This window comes from Scatophagus argus, chromosome 8 (genome assembly GCF_020382885.2).
Source record: "Scatophagus argus isolate fScaArg1 chromosome 8, fScaArg1.pri, whole genome shotgun sequence".
NCBI classification, from domain to species: domain Eukaryota; kingdom Metazoa; phylum Chordata; class Actinopteri; family Scatophagidae; genus Scatophagus; species Scatophagus argus.
This window is the reverse complement of record NC_058500.1, coordinates 17,639,038-17,656,518: the sequence shown is the minus strand read 5'-3', so window position 1 is coordinate 17,656,518 and position 17,481 is coordinate 17,639,038. Positions and strand designations below refer to the sequence as shown.

At 41.3% G+C, this 17,481-nt stretch overlaps 1 protein-coding gene across 3 annotated transcripts in view; it reads left to right on the top strand.

Annotated features, from left to right (window-relative positions):
• The first annotated feature begins 1,318 nt into the window (after positions 1 to 1,318).
• Positions 1,319 to 17,481, top strand: part of mgll (monoglyceride lipase) — a 37,497-nt gene continuing 21,334 nt past the window's right edge. The window contains exons 1-3 of one of the 3 annotated variants that reach the window (XM_046397681.1): positions 1,319 to 1,475; positions 3,394 to 3,529; positions 15,179 to 15,285. In XM_046397681.1, the coding sequence (XP_046253637.1) occupies positions 3,402 to 3,529; positions 15,179 to 15,285 (235 nt within the window). In that variant the 5' untranslated portion in view covers positions 1,319 to 1,475; positions 3,394 to 3,401. Of the gene's footprint in view, positions 1,476 to 2,112; positions 2,280 to 3,132; positions 3,530 to 15,178; positions 15,286 to 17,481 lie in introns of those variants that run through there. The other 2 variants (XM_046397679.1, XM_046397680.1) reach the window with 2 other exon arrangements.

Sequence of the window (17,481 nt, the reverse complement as noted above, 5' to 3'; positions counted from 1 at the left end):
TCAGGTGCATGTTTGTTTCTTGAGCATTATTACTTTACCTGATTCACAGCTGTCATCAACCTCATTTACTATCATAAATGAACACACTGTACACCCACCCAGCACCAAATGGCAGAGAGATAAAATTAGTGACTAGTGGAGTATTTAGCAGCTAAAGAGCCAATTATTTTTCTCAGGAATTGGTGAGGATCACAACAACCAAGGCAGTAAATAGACTACCAGGCTTGGATTTGTTAGGCTGTTAGAAGCAGGACTGCACGTGAATGCTGCGTGTGAGTTGGTAACTCACTGCAGCAACTTAAAGGTGCCCTTGAGAGTTTTCCTGCAAATAAACAAAAGTGACTTTAAGTGGTAGCAAAAATCAAAAAAAAAAACATACATTGCGCAAATAGCGCAGCACAGAGATTTTATTTGTGTAACATTTCAGTGTCACAGAGAGCTTTGTCAGGCTTTGTTTAAAACTTACCAAACAGGAAAGAGGTGACAGAGCACAAAATATTCATTGTTATTGTAATGGAAATCGGCGTCCCTCAATGAGCCACCGTAAGACTAGATCAGAACACACGGAGGCTCGTTCAGTGAGACAGTGATGATGACTGATGACAGGCGATGATTTAGACGGTGGGAACCCCACATGAGAGTATTGGCAGTTCTAATAAATGTCAGTGGGTCAGGTGTGTACAACAAGGAACCACTTTTTACAATAAACGAGGCTGTAACAGGAAGCGAGAGATACAGAGAGCTGTATCACCGCCTCTGGGGAAAATATGTAACATGTAGCCTGTGTGAGCGGATGTCTGTGTGTGTGTGTGTGTGTGTGTGTGAAAGGAGGGGGGGCGTGAATACTTATTTAGTTTCTCTTCAAACATCGCTGACTGCATTCTTCTCTTGACGGGTGGCGAGAGCAGAGCATCGGAGAGAGAGAAGAGGACAGACACATACAGAGCACATACAGGGAGAGAGAGACACAGAGAGAGGGAGACAGGGAGAGAGAGAGACAGAGAGAGAGACACAGAGAGAGAGAGGGAGACAGAGAGAGAGGGAGACAGGAAGAGAGAGACAGAGAGAGAGAGAAAGAGAGAGGCAGGGAGAGAGACAGAGAGAGAGAGAGAGAGGGAGAGATACAGAGAAAGAGAGAGAGACACAGAGAGAGAGACAGAGAGAGAGAGACAGGGAGAGAGAGAGAGACACAGAGAGAGAGAGAGAGAGAGAGAGAGAGAGAGAGACAGGGAGAAAGAGGCAGAGAGAGAGAGAGAGAGAGAGGGAGAGACAGGGAGAGAGACAGAGAGAGAGACAGAGAGAGGGAGACAGGGAGAGAGAGAGAGACAGGGAGAGAGACACAGAGAGAGAGAGAGAGGGAAAGGGGGAGACAGACAGAAGGAGAGAGAGACAGAGAGAGGGAGAGGAGGACAGAGACAGAGAGGTTGGAGAGTCTTAGAAGAAGCTGAAACTTCACAGCAGACGCTCCTTCACAGGTTGGTTCCATCTCTCTAATATCCTTAACATATTATTTATTCTAGTTATTTCTGCACGGGGACTTAACAGTGCGCCTGCGGGTCTCAGTTCTGATCTTATTTTGGACATCCCAGTGTGTTTAATCTCAGTCCTCCAGCCTTGTGGTTTTACCCAATGTAACTTGTAGTTTTGCGGTGGCATTAGCACATGCGGCATCTTCTCTTCCTCCATTCATCTTTTTTTTAATTTTTGGTACATAAACCACTCAGACCTTAATATTGATGTTATAGCACGTTTTCCACTCGAATACTACAGGAAGCTGACAAACCAGATTCGGTTCTTTGCAAAGGTTTTACATCAGATGAATCAAAGACACTTGCACTGCAAACGTTTGCTCTTTTTTTTTCTGAAGGCTTGCAGCCAATAATCATCCTCCTGTCCAGTTATGCGGTCTTTCCCATGTGGAAACGCTTGGTTGCAGTCGAGATGAAAAGAAAGGGAACGTTTTGCGCACAAAATATAATTGGACCATCTGCCAGAAATGACCCACTCATGTGTATAGCTACAAGTTTAACGATAGCGATTATTTTAACGTGTGGTGCAGACTTTTATAGCACTGTTATTCATGTGAGCTTCTCATATGCAAATGAAACGAGCCACGTTCCCCTTTACAGAACTGGCTGCAAAGCGGAAATGTAGCCTGTTATTGAGGGTAACATCAGTTGGTCAGCACTGTGGTACATTTCGATGTCAAAATGTCACAAGCCCTGCTGACCAACACTGGCAGTCACTAAACCTGAAAGACGACACCCGATCACCTCAGGGTATGGCTTAACTGGTCCTCAAAGATCTATTTTTATCTCCGTGGTGTGTCAGGTGCTACAAACGCTATTGTGATGGCGCACGTCTTTACCACAACAGACTCTGGCTGGTGTATTCAAACTAGACCTGGTGTCAGGAAAGCCTCGTGGGTAATGAGAGGGAGAGGGAGGAGAGAGACAAGTCACACACTTGTCTCTCTCCTGTGTGTGTGTGTGTGTGTGTGTGTGTGTGTGTGTGTGTGTGTGTGTGTGTGTGTGTGTGTGTGTGTTGGGGGGGGGGCGCTTACAGGAAAAAGAAATCTACACAAAGATTAGAAGGTTCTGCAGAGGCTGAGAAAGATAATTGGAAGTAAAGCTCGGTGTTATTTTCAATTCAAATCGGTTTGCCTTGCAAGTGATGCTGTTCATCATGAAATCAACTCATTGTTTGTGTACAGCGAGCAGGTGGATACACGCACGTGTACAGAAATGTTGTTTTCTGAACAGCGGGAGATATCTCGTGAAACGAACAGGTTAAATCGAAATTTAAATTTAAATGACCTCAATCAAAATATGTTCTGTCTCGTATGCTGAGGCGTCTGATTCTTTTTATTCGCTAGTTTTGATGATCTGTCTCTTCATTGCAGTGTAGCGCAGCTGTTGGTAGTAGATGTTGAACACAGTAGCCTAAAAGCAAACTGTTTGCTGTTTCATAGGCTGCAACCTACTGCACTTTAAAGTATGATAATCTTAGCAATAAAGCTAATTTGAATTCGAGAGACAGAGAGACAGAGGAAGGGGAGGAAAGAGAGAGGAAGGGAGAGAGAGAGAGAGAGAGAGAGAGAGAGAGAGAGAGAGACCTTGTGGAAAGCAGAGCATATGGTCTGGTGACGTAACGCCGGTCGTTGCCTCCGTGTGTGTGTGTGTGTGCGTGCGTGTGTGTGTGTGTGCATGTGTGCAGCTCAGGATTAGTTCCAAACATCTCCGATGGGCTCCTACAACACACACTAAAATTAATAAACAAGAGTCGAAACAATGAACGCCGTGACCGCCGCCACCTGCCTGCTCGCCGCCGGCTTCAGCTGCTACCTCTACGGCAGCGACGTGTTGTTATCGCTGCTCCGTGTCTCTGTTGCAGACCCCTCCATGCCCGAGCCGGGAGCTGCTCCGCGGCGCAGCCCGCAGGGAGTTCCCTACACCGACCTCCAGCACATAGTCAACGCCGACGGACTGCACCTGTTCTGCCGTTACTGGGAGCCTGCCGGCCCGCCAAGGTCAGTAGCGGAAGACTGTCTCTGTTTCACTGTCTTGTCCCTCTGTGGTACGCTATGTGTGCGAGGTTCAGGAGCCTACACCGAAACAGCGCTGTTTAAAGTCTTTATCCTGAGTTGTTTAGCAAAGTGATCACATTCGCATGGTTGTTTTCAGCCCTGGAGTCACATGAGGGCTTTCTCCTACTGCCTCTTCATGTTAATCATTAGAAGTGAATGTGTGTGTGTGTGTGTGTGAGAGAGAGAGAGACAGAGAGAGTCCAAGACCCAGCTCTTTGAAAGTGCACAGTTTATTCTCCAACCCTGGCCGCTCACTTCACACTGATCTCACCACCAACACCAGTGTGTACCGTCCACACTCATGCAAATCAATTTCTCTTTTTATTTCATGTTGGGGTTTCATCTGCAGAGCAGTCAGCCAGCACTCCCTGTCTTAGTCTATACTGTCACAGTAAAACCAGCATTTACTTAAAGAATTTCCCTTTGGGGATAAATAAAGGAATTCTGATTCTGATAAGTTATTATAATCTTCAAATGCATTACATTATCAGTTATTTAAATACCCTTAAATAATCAGTTCACTTCTTAACCATATGCAACACAAAAAACATCACATGGTCAAACTGAGGCAACAAAATGAAGTCAAATAAAAGTAATCTGTGGTAGTCTGCAGTAAGTCTGGTCTCATTCTTTGACCCAAGCTCATTAAAAATATTATAATTATGTTAATCTGCTCATAGCAGTGACTGCCAGATGACTCATACTGGGTCATGACCCTGTTTGAAAAACATGACCCAGGAACAGTTACTTGTACAACCCACTAAACATTTTGTTAATCATACAGAAATCCTCTCTGTAGAAATACTCAGCAGTTTTGGGGGCTGGGAAGGACGACAAGCTGGACGTGAAAGATTTGACAGTTACAGTTAAAGGTATCATTGTGGAAATAAGTGTCTATAAGTGCTGTTTGCTGAGCCTTCATTTGAATCTTTCTGTAAATATCTCAAGGGTCCGTAACACAAATGTAACACCGTGTGAGGATGACAGACTGCTCTGCAAAGGGAATCTCATGTTTCTTTAAGTCTGAGCTGCAGTGAAAAAGCCATCTCACTAACATTTGTGTGATCGTGGTTCATTTGTATTCACAAACTCAGGTCAAATTAAAATTAGCACCCATTGGATCACCCTGGAGACTCTGTGGCTGGTGGCAGCAAAAATGAGTTAAGATAAGGTTTATATGTTATTATTCTATAGACATTACATTGTGCAATCAACATTTACTTCATTATAATTCTTTATAGCAAGAAAATGGTTTTTAAGGAACAAACTGATGAAATGGATGAATATGAGCATCAGTACAGACTGTAGTTTCCCCATTTCTTTGTTTTGAAAGCCAGCCTAACACAAGGAAATTCTGTCTGTCAAATGTCAACATCTGCTTCCTCTTACCCATAAACCCTTATGTTATAAGGCTGTTCCTTGTAGCTGATTTAAGTTACGTTCTCAACCCTTGTGAACAGCATCATAGTTCATCTGCAAAGGCCTGAGGCATTCTGGTGCGTGAAAGAGTGTAAATGGAAATGTTGTCTCTTAGTCAAAATGACAACAAACAGTACAACGACATGATCAATGGGTCCACATTAGAAAAACCTTGCTTCTTACCAGTTTATTTTCAGTTTTAATTTCTCAGCTGTTTTGAGTCCCCTGCACACATGTGGCTGTGGATGGGCATGAAACACAGCACAGATGTCGCACTTATCACTTGCTTACAAACCACACAGTTGCATATAATGTGAGAGTCCAGAAGGAAAGAGATTTAACAGAAATGGGAAACCCATAAAACATCTGGAGCCAAGATACTACTGATCCCTCTCTCTCTCTCACTCCCTCACACACACACACACACATTCACACACAGTCTCACACACCTCAGCAGGGCAGTGACTCATTAACTGACACTGTGTCTGTGCCTTTTCTGTGTGATTGCTCCATAAACCATCAAAGTTCATGTTTCAGTATGGGTATGTGTATGTATGTCTGTGTGTTTATTCTGCAGTCATCCTTAATTTATTCTGTATTTGGACATGCAGGTCCTTGTATACTTGTGCGTAGAGATCTGTGTATGCAAGTAGCAAACCTTGGGATGTTGTTTTTGTGGCTGGATTGAACTTGTTTCCCTGTGGCAGCTCTTGTTAACATGTAGACACACACCATTCCACACAGGCAGTGAGACAAACATTTGACCTTTTAACTGTCCACAATGCCAATGAGGCGTGAGGGTTCATCAGGGTTACACAGAAAGCCCTTTTCCTGAGCCATGCCCACACTCCCACATAAACAAAAATCTGCTCATGCACATATATTTAAATCTATAGAGAACAAAGAGTCTTTGAGACAAATAACAAGAATTCAACAAATAATAAGTATAATAAGGTGTCCTATTTTCAAACGCCAAAAGCACGAATGCATCAAATAGCATATGCAATTTTGTCGGCTGCTTTATTTTTCCGCTGCAAATCATGCTTTTGGAAGTAGAAAGCTGAATCACTTCAGGCTTAAAATAGCAGCAGATCTCTCAGCATTGTAACTGTTTTAGATGACTTACATAAGAGCTCTCTCACTGGAGGCCGGCCAGTGGCCATGCTAAAAATGCATGCAGTTGTGGCACAGAGAGGCATGCAATATATCTGTGAAATGTTATGCATCGTGATACTGTATCTATACATCCGTTAATAGCTGATACCATATTTGTGGACTGATGCTGCTGGTAGCAGATACGGTGTGTTTTGTGGGTTGTGTTCTCACATTTGAAGCTACAGGACATTTAAATCCTTTGCTGAGACCCAGACTAATGAAAATGTTTCAGCTGAGCTAGCAGCTTCTGAAAGCGGCGTGTGGTAGGTTTACTATAGGCTTTACAAGCTGACAAAACAGAAGCTTTTCAGTAAAATCACATCCTCACCAGCACATCCCATAACTGATTTATTGGAATTAAAAAATACTGTACTGTAATATGCTGCTGCTCAGAGTCAAATTCTTGGTAGTTGAAAATCGGCATCTCCTGAACACCTGCCATCGAATTCTCTTCATGCAAAAGTCACACACAGAATCAGAGAGTAAAACTGCTGAGCAAGCGTCTCTGCTTGAAACACTGCAGCCTTCTGTCTGCCACACAGCCTACACTTTACCATGAAAGAAATTATTTGACACACACCTCCTGTTTTAACACTAAGTGCCTCTGCGCTCTGAGATTTCACAGTCAAAGAGTTCTCAGTGGTCTGGGTGGATGCAGCCTCCAGACTCGCAGCAACCCACTCACTGCAGCAGTCAGATTAGCAGTTTAACACAGTGGGACACAGCATGGCTCTGCAGCGAATCCAGAAGCTTATAACATTCAAAGTATTTGAGTTTAAAATGTGGTCCCCGCCAGTGGCATGAATAGAAAACAGGAATTATAAGCATACTGTGGAAACTTTCAAGCTACAAGATTCATCATAACTGCATCTCTAAAATGCTGTGTTTTATGTAAGGATGAGTACATTTTCGGTTTAAACATAATTTCTGAAAACAGCAGGGACATTTTTTAAAACTTTTGTGGTAGGACGGTGGCAGCTAATGCAATGAGAGGCTTTAGCTTTTTTTTAGCAGCACATCTGTACAGTTGAAAAGCTGGAACCTAGTACCAGTAATATGAAACGTCACTGCTGATTTAAGCAGTAGTTAGAACTAGTGAATTTTTGCTTGAAAATGGCTAAAGGGATCCATCAATTATCTAAACAGTTCCAGATAATTCATCATCAATGTCACCACTTGAAGTTGTGAAGTGACATGCTGTAACCATGGTTACAGGTAGAAGTTTGATAATATTGACTCAACTAACTGGACAAATTACAGGCTGGGCAGTTTATTGAATGGAATGTTTGTTTAGCCATAAAGCGGAAATCAAGCAGACAAGGGGACATGGAGTGCTGTTTAGATCTCATGCATGGGAAAGACCCATGCAATGTGCTTCATGTTAAACAGCGGCAAAAATTAAGTTGTGGTGAGCAAAGGAAAGCACCTTCAGAGAGAGATACGGTTGAAGTTTGTTTGATCGAGTTCAGACTTTATCAGAAATGTCTTTGCTTTATGGTAAAACTGTATGATGAATCAATTAATCTGTTGCAGGGGGGCCAACATGCACTGGTGGCCGACTAAAGTATAAGCTGTCTTTTAATTAACAGTTATATTATACCCAAACAATCCCTAGAAATAATTCCTTCTGGAATTACACGACAAACAGACAACTTACAAACTTTTTAAATATACAAATCTTTATTTAAAAATGTCCTGTCTGGAATGAGAATGGGTCAAAGGTCATGGGCTCCTGAAAGCCCTTTCACTAGAACCAGGAAGTAGGTGAAAGGTGGAGGGGTGGAGGGGAGGGGCATCAGCAATGATTGACAGATCTTTCAACAGACGTCCAACCGGGGCTTTGAACCCACATAGAGACCAGCACATTTTTTTTTTTAGAGTCGTGCACACACAGACACACACACACATGCGCACACCTGTCTTAGTAGGTCATGCTCTTGTCTTTTCGCTGATAGTGTCTGGATGAGTTTCCTTCCCTATTTGTGTTTCTATGGTCAGACAGTTTAATTCCACTGCTGCTCTTAGTCTTGTCGGTGGAGGATTTTCACCAATACAAAAGCTCTGATTTCCTTCGTGTTTGCACTTAGGGGCAAATTTTAACTGAGTAACGTAGTTTTAGAAGTATTATGACCTCAAGTTTTCCCATTAAATCTACTGAGTTGGTGATTCCAAGGGAGACAGTCCGTTTTGACAGTCACTGACAAGTGACTTTGAGGGAGCTATAGACATAGCATTGCATTTGCATTTCATCCATGAGGACTTCACTTCTTTCAGCTCTCTTCAGCTCCTTCAGTAACCTTTCACAGGTAGATGCTTGCATGTTGTGGTTGCTGAAGATAGACAGTGACAGTTGAGTTTTTATGCTATCTAATGTTTTGCAATTGCACCACAAATGAACTCCACTGTATTTGAGATCTGCATTCTGCAAAGAAGAAAGGTGAACTGGAAAAATGAGTCTTTCACTGTGTAGTAAAATACTTTCAGTATTTTTTTTTTTATATTTTTGTGGGGTTTTTTTTTTGGTTTGCCTTTTTGTCTCACTACTGTTCACCTTCCTGCTGTGGCTGCCTGCTGACTGTCTGCCTAAATTTCTCTCCATCACACAGCAATTTCTTCTGTCACTCTCCTTTGTGTGTGTGTGTGTGTGTTTGTGTTTATGTTTCTGTCTGTTTTTTTTTCTTTTTGTTCCTGCACAGCACACACACTTTCTATAATGACTCCACATTTCTTGTTTTCTTTTCCATCTTTGCCACACTTCTTCCCCCTTGCAGACTCCATCTCATTTTCAGCCTGTCACATTGTTCTTCACTGTCATATCCATTTTGTTTTTGCTCCAAGTGCATCAAATCTCACTGTCACCTGGGAATTCAATGTCTGACAGTGTCTTAAACTGTAATCTAATGTCTCGAATCGAACTGACGAGATAACCATGGATATGCTAGCTGGCTGTGACATGCTAGTCAGTCATAATACCTCACAGAGCTACTTTCTGTTTTCTCTGCACTGTTTACTTCCCGTTGGCATTTTGTTTTCAGGATTTTTCACTTTATTTAAAAAAAAAAAAAGAATTAATGATTTGTGCTGATGTGACCTTCATGGCCAGAAATTCAATATAATTTGTTTCTAGTAGAGTCACTGTACTTTACTTGGGAAACTCTTCATTCTGTTTATTTTAGCTGAGTCTTAAAAAGGCAGCTGATGTCCTGTTTCCTGTCTCACATAGTTTCTCTTGTTCTATCTTTAGTCCTCTCTTCACCTTCTTTTCCTTTCATCTTTGCTTCTATATTTCTGTCCTTTGCACACACGCCTATAACTGTACATTCACAGAGTCTGCACTTAACAGCACTGATGTGGTCGCCCACCCACGTGAATATATGCCCACACACACACACACACACACACATACACACACACACACTGTACATGACATCCTTTTGGGCAGCTTTTCAAAGAAAGCTCAGCAATTTGTGGCTCTCTTTCCTTCTCTCACACTGACACACACAAGATTAGCGTAAAGGGACACGCACATCCACACACACACACAAAAACACAGACAACATTAAGCAGTCTAAGTCTCTTAATCAGATTAACATGCCAGTGTTCAGTTGGTCTGTCTCAGTCTGGACACAAGGACAGCAAAATCTCCAGAGTTAATTTATTGCTATCCAAGTTTATGTAAGGCTACATAAGCAAAACACATTCACACTGTGTTTAAACTGTTGCCTTGGAGACATGTCACAGTCAACAATTTAAAAAAGAAAAATAAAATGTTATTGAAAATTGCAAGCTAGTGAACTGTGGAAAGTTTGTAACTATATGTACAAGTGTTGACTGAACTGCTAGTGTTGATGGCTGGAGTTAATTTGGAGGCCTGCACACCTGCACATGTTATTCTGCTTGATTAAACCAATTAAACCAACAAGCTAACTGTCGAATTAGTCGTTGAAAACTATGGCTTCATTCTATTCAAGTAAGTCAGTGTGACAGTGATGCAGCATATGCAATAGAAGGGCCATCCTTCATTAATTCACTGCTGTCCTGCGTGTGGATGCTTTGTAGCTTTGTGAGAGGTAGCACCAGTTTCCTTTTTCTTAAATATTGAGATGTTTCAAATGCTGGTGTAGCTTGTGCTAGTGAAGAAAACCTAAATAAAAGTAAATGAAAGAATGTTAAAACAACAACATCAAGTATAATTATTGCATGGCTTAGTAACTGGCTATATATACACCATATAGCCTCGACAAATATGTATCTGGATAGTGACTAGCTACCTTTGACTTTGCTTGATTGCACCTTGTTATACAGTAAACTTCCATACTGTTTGTCTGTTAAATTGTTATACTTCTCCTTATTTGGTCCTTGTTATTCTGGTGATTAAATGCAAGACAATTAGTGCCTCCCCTTGCAGTAATTTAGAAAAATGAAATTGTCAGTTTTACTCATGGCTTTAGACAGTAGTTATGGTGTTTTAGCAGTGAGTGTAAGTGTGGTGAAACCAAACCACAGTTTCTTGTTACAGTAAAACAAATTAAGAAACTACAAAGGAACAGCAGTTTAGATTGTTGAAATACATGGATTGTGTTGTAAAAAATAGTGGGAAAGTCAAATGAGGACCAAAGTGGAAACCCTGCAAAGATTTTGTTGTTCCTCCTTCTACGCGTTGGTATCAACCTCATGCCTGAAATGCCTTCAAGATTTTTGCTTGTCTTATAAAATGCAGGTGGGGAATGTGGAATATGAGCACAGTTGGAAGATTTGTGAGTTCCTGTATAATCTTGGAGCAGCCAGTAAGCATCGCATTAAGAGGATTAGGGTCTCTGCTTTGTTTTGGGCCTGTGGTTGTTTAGAGTAGCTCTGAGTAGAGCCAAAGGGAGGACAAAACTCTCTCGCTCTCTCAGAGTGTTTTAATAAGGCTGGTTATAAGCTGTGTTGTTCCAGCAACTGAAACTGGTGTGGGAGACAAGTGGGTCTGCAGTTCCCATGAGAGATGAGACAGGAAGACAGAAGGAAAAAGAGAGAGATATAATGAGGCTGAAAAGTAAAGGCCTTTTTTCTCGTTAATGGACAATTAAGGTACTTCATCAGAAAATAAATCAGTATATCTGTGAAAATACAGAGTGAGCCTTTGGGGTGAAATGAGCAACACAATAGGATAAGTTTAATGTGAGGATCCTGCCATTTTCAATGCAAAAACATCCAGTTCTGAACATTAGCTTATTGCTTGAACCAGTGTAGTGCTGAGAGAATTTTTCTGTTAATCAGTTAGTTGATCATTAGAAAATAAACAAACCTATATTGACACCTGATTAATTGCCAAGTTGTAAATTTGTATGTCTGGGTTTGGAACAGTTGGTAAAACAAAACAGGCTATGTTAAAACACAGATTAACAGAGAAGTAGTTGAAGGATGTATCAGTAATAAACTACACCCTGCAGTCCTAACTCACAGAATCGTGTTTTCTTTATTCTCGACCCAAACTTTTGTTTGAGGCAGGTCACTAAAATCTGCAGCTAATTTACAGGATTAGCAAACTTTCAAAAGCATATTTTCAAAAATAAAAAAATAAAATAAAAAAAATTCAGTAACACTAGAAATGACACAACTGTTTATAACTTGGAAAAATTAAATTGAACTTTAAATACCTCAGCTGTTAACATGTGTTGTTCAGATCCACATTTGGTTAACAGTTTATTTGGGGACATGAACAATCACCAAGTGAAGTAAATATATTGGCATCAAGGTCAACAGATTGCCCGCAGGATATATGTTAAATTACCCCATCAAATGATAAAGACAAGTCAATACTTATCTGTTTATTAAAAGGTTAATTCAATTTAATTAAATGTGAGTATAAATTAATTCAGTAACAGAGTCAAACCTCTGCCTTCTTTAAGCTTTAATAATTCCCTCAGTAGAAGCTGGTCTCTCAGCAGCTTTGTGAACGGCTCTCAAGAGGAAACCGATGGCTCGTGACCTTTGGCTCCACTTAGGAGGACTCCCGGTGGTAAGATGAGACCACCCTTTGCAAATACGGCCCCCGAGCTTTGATTTACAAGATTTTTGTTTACCTACTGAGAATCAGCTGAGTCGGGCAGCTAGAAGTCAGACCAGTCTGAGAGGGATTGGTGTAGATCATTATGCTACAGACAACATAAGTGCTGTAGGTGTTCAAGATACAAAATAAAGAGCAATTCTGCAACATGACCTGCTTTTAGTCTAATTTAAGCTTCCAGAAACCAATTTTGGTGGAGTGTTTAAAATACAACATATTCAAAAAGTATTTTTTACAGGACAAAGACTTCTGAGAACCCATAGTGTAGTGCATTTCCTCACCCAGGTCTAGAAATGATTCAAGTTGATCTCTGCTCCAAAGCACTAAAATGTCACAGCTTATTGAAGTAACATTCGTTCCAAGTAAAAGTCTTTTGAGTTTTACCAGAACATTTTTAGCAAAGTGAAAATAGTGGGCTGGTTTTGCATAGCTGAGCTGACATACTGATGATGCCTGAATATTGTCACTTGTCTGCAGATTCCTGTAGCTGAATGAATGCAGACATCTGTTAAGATTCAGTTTCTGGGTCATTAAATCCCTCTTACTTAAAAAAAAAACAAAAACGCAGCCTTCATATCTCCTACTGTTGGCTGTCACCGGTCTTTATTTAATTTTTTCTCTCTTCCCATCAGCTCAGATTCACTCAGAATTGAAAAGTTTGAGAGCAAGCAAACCAAAGAGCTATTTAGAGAATGATGGATGGAGAAAATTTTAGAGAAAGAAGACAACAAATTACAAATGTCACATTACGACTCTGGTTTTCAGTGTGCAGCGTGTTGTTCACTGTACAGTCATATTTACAATGAACCCAGATTAGCCCCATTAATCCCCCGCTGCCCCTTGGCATGTGTGTTACAGAACATTGTGCCTATACAAAGACACTCATTCACACACGCACACACACACACACACACACACACACACACACACGTATACACACAAGTACAGAGGAAGTCTTAACCCGAGGCGATGGCTTTCTAAAAGGAGGGAAAGAGCAGCGAGTGAAATCAGAACGATTTGCTAATGAAGCCTGATGAACAGCTACTCTTATTCTACTCTTTCATATTCCGCCTCACTCTCATTCTCCCTGTTTCTCTCCATTCCCTTTGCCTCCGAATACATTTGGGCTAATTGTCTGCTGCTGATGATTGAAACTCTCACAGGTTTTCCAGCACTGCTGCTGCTTAGAGAAAAGGCCACTGAAGAGTTTCACTGCTGCTCCACTGCTTAATATTCACTGATAGAACAAGGAAAAAGTTGTTTGGTGTTTTAATTAGCAAAAGGTTTCTCTGTCTGGGCCCATACTTACAATGCCTGAATATTGTAATGCAGCTGTGCCAGAGGCATTGGCATTGGCCATATATTCTGGCACAAATAAATAAATGTGTTTGGGGAGGATGTAGAGAGAGGCAGAAATAAAATAATCAGTTAACTCCATTTACTCTCCACTCTGAAAACTCACTTAAAGTTGCGGGCCATCTGATGAATTTAAATCCAATAGCTGGAAGTGTGCAATAGGCTCAAAGCTACCTACTGTGGCTGAAAAACAGCTGCTGAGAGTGGCGAGTGTAAACCATCCATCCATCCATTATCTATCATTGCTTATGGATATGAATAGCCAGAGACACTGGATGAGACGTGGGCTACACCCTGGGCAAGTCACCAGTTCATCACAGGAGTGACATACAGAGACAAACAAACATCCATCAACAACAAACAAACATTCATCCTCACATTCAAACCTATGGGCAGTTTAGACTCACCAATTAACCTAACCTGCATGTCTTTAGAGTGTGGGAGGACCCGAGAACCTCCCTGCTGTGAAGGGACAGTGCTAACCGCTGTACCACCGTCCCGCCTGAGAGTGAACCAAGTACACAGTAAACTGACACTCACTGTAAAGCTCCGTAAAGCCGAGGGGAGTTGCAGATTCAGGTGCTAAGTCTCTGCAGGTTCATCACTATGAGTACCATTTTCTAAGTTGTCCCACTGTTTTCCCTTTATCAGTTGATCCATTATTATTATAAAAATATAGAGAGCAGCATTATTTATTTGTGTCTGTTTCTTAACATAAAATATGTCACTATTAGCAACAAAACGTGTCCTTCTGAACATAAAACACAGCTTCTCTGCGACAGGAAACAGAACTCTGATAAATGCAAAGAGAAATGAACTGTGAGATTTATGGGAGAAGTCACTGTATAATTTCCTCATCGACAAAATAGTTTTGCCTCAGACCAGCATGAAACCTTCAGGATATCTGAAGTGTTTATTTCCATGCAACCTTACTGAGTGAATCCATCATAAATCATTTCTTCTGAAAAACACGTGATGGAAGCTGTGCTGTTGAATATTCTCTTCTGAAGAAATATTTGCATGCAGTCTCCCTTATCGTTCTTGTAAAACCAAACCATAAATGTTCAGCTCAAGGACATGAATATTCTATGAAAAGAAAGCAAGACTGACAAAGCTATTTTCTATTTTTTACATTGTGTTTTCCTGGATTGCCTCAGATCTGTTTTGAGGGATGTGTTGAGCCAGTTAGAGGGACAGATGGATGATGGCTGCTATCTATGAAAACATTCTCATTTTTTTCTATCATCCTGCCACTTAATCTCTGTCTCTCACATGCATGAAGTCAAATTCACACATAAAAATTCCACAACAGTCGTCAGTGAGGTTCTTTTTCTTCAAATTATCAATCCGTTAGACTGTTTGTATTTTTAACTCTCATACGCATTTCTGCTTTATGCTTGCCTCGACTCCACCTGTTCCTCCATCTCATGGTCCATCTTGAGAAATCCTCAGCCATAACGGTCTGATAAGTCAAGGAGTAATGAAGCACTCATGGAGAAAAGTTCACATATTTGCTGTTTATTTGCGTGTGAGAGAAAAATGGAGGCCGAGTGTGAGTCTGTGTTTGTGAACATGTGAATGACTTTTTCCCTCTCCTCTCCTCCTCTTAGGGCTCTGGTTTTTATTGCCCACGGGGCTGGGGAGCACTGCGGACCGTATGATGAGATTGCACAGAGACTGAAGGAACTGTCCCTGCTCGTATTTGCACATGACCATGGTGAGTCATCAAGCACACTTCACATTGCAGTAAAGCATGCATACGTTTACATCTTGATTCGTCGTCGTGATGTTGTATGGGTTCTTTGTGTGACATTGCTCTGTGAGAGGTGCTATACTAAACTGAACTTAACGCACTTACTCATTCACGTTCAGCAGTTGCTCAAAAACTGAACAGCGTGTGCAGAGCTTCAAAGATCCCCCCCCCCATCTGATAGCAGTCTTTGTTAATCGCTGGGGGCTGTTTGTTAGGGAAAACTAATTAAGCTCAGTGGTACATTTCTGTGTTGCTCTGCAGCAGTGCCTCTGTAAGTGTGTAGGTGGTGAGCTTTTAATGCACTCTTCTCAAGTGTCGGTTTACCATGTGTGAATGAAACTTCCTGCTTTGCTCAGGTTTCAGTGAAACTTTGGCATGCTGACCCTTCAGCACTGAGAGAACCAGACAGTTCATTCACACATTTACCTGTAGTTTCTCATTTTAAATGGTTCTCATTTCCAAAACATAAAAAAAACATAAACAGGTAAAAATGAAATACAAGAAAAAATTGAGTGCATCATTAGCACAGATAGATTCAAAGGGGGCTTGAACACCACCTTTTGCCCCCAGACTCAACAGGTGCCCTCTTGGCTGGTGTTCATTTTTTAATGTGATTACTGTAGCGTTCTCATACAGGCTTACAACCCTTCTCGGGCTCTACGTTCAGCAAACGAACGTCGTCTGGCTCTGCCATCCCTTCACACAATGCACTCCCAAGCCAGACTTTTCTCCCACAACGTTCCACGCTGGTGGAGCAGCCTACCAGCCACAGTAAGAGCGGTGGCATCCCCCTCTTCCTTTAAAAAGCACATGAAAACTCATCTCTTCCAACTGCGCCTTCTCTTCTAACAACCCTAACCCTTTAACACCCCTTCACTCTCTCGTGTTCTCCTGCTTTCTTGCTCTTCTACTTAAGCACTTTTAGTTATGTTTTAACTCTATTTTTGCTTTTGTCTAATTCTATCTTACTGAAACTTGTGATTCTGTAAGTTGCTTTCTGTTAGCTTTGGAGCATTTCCACCCGTTTGGGATTTTTGCCTAAAGTAAATATGCCAGCGACCAGTGGAGTGTGTGTGTCATGCATATCAGTGACTCTGTCCAGTTTTGGTACCACCTCGGTGTTGAACTGGCACTAGATAAGTTTTTAGGAAGTAATTAATTAGCGCTCCTTCTATACTCATGGAGAACTTCTGTTGTGTTGACTGGATATGCAGTATTTTTCTGTTGCATTTGCTCCAGGCTGCTGTAGCCTATTGGTTAGCTACTGTAAATACAAAACTAATGATGTTTACATCAGCCTGCTGCTTGTTGAGTCGTCACATTAGAATTTACTGCAGCAGGGTGTGTTTTTCCATTGATATAATTAAGAAAACCTGCTGTGTTTCTCTGTTTCCCAACAACATGTGCACTTTGAGCAGAAAATGTGCGGTCAGAAAGAGGGATTAGATAGAAACTGAATAGGATACAGAGGCCTCAGACAAAGCTAGCTTGATAGTAAATAGTAATCAGGTAATGGCATGTATTTTCTGATACACACTCACACCTGCGCTGTTTTATTAAACAGAGCAAGTCTTAGATATAGCAGGAATATGTGAACTCATTTGACTATGCAGCAGGGCCTCACTTGTAAAAGAGCACCATGTGTGTTCACTAAAAGCTTCTACTGACAAACAGGAGAGACGGACACAGAGGAGGATGAGAAGACAAAGAAGTCAAGCCAGCTGTGAGTGGGGAAATATTTTCAGAAGCGAATATCTCAATAAAGAGATGGCAGAGATAATATAAAAGGGTGAAAAGCTCTCAGTAAAATGTCACACTGAATTGGAACAAGTCCCTGTAGACACTCATTTTTCATCTGTCTGTCACACACACACACAAACACACACACACACAAACACACACACACACAGCTCCAGGGTTTAACAGTTGAGCTCTTTCATTTATTCTTCCTCGCTCACACTTTCTTTCTTTTGTCTCTTGTGTATTTCTTTCTATCGATAGGACATTTAAGTCTTTTTCATTCACAGCCTGCAAAGACTGGAAGTTTCTTCCAGCTGGCGCACACTGAATCTGTTTACCAGAGAACAATCTCCAAATTTGGCTCAATGGCTGGTTAACTTCCAGCTGCTTAAAAGCTTATAGCTAACACACATAAACAAT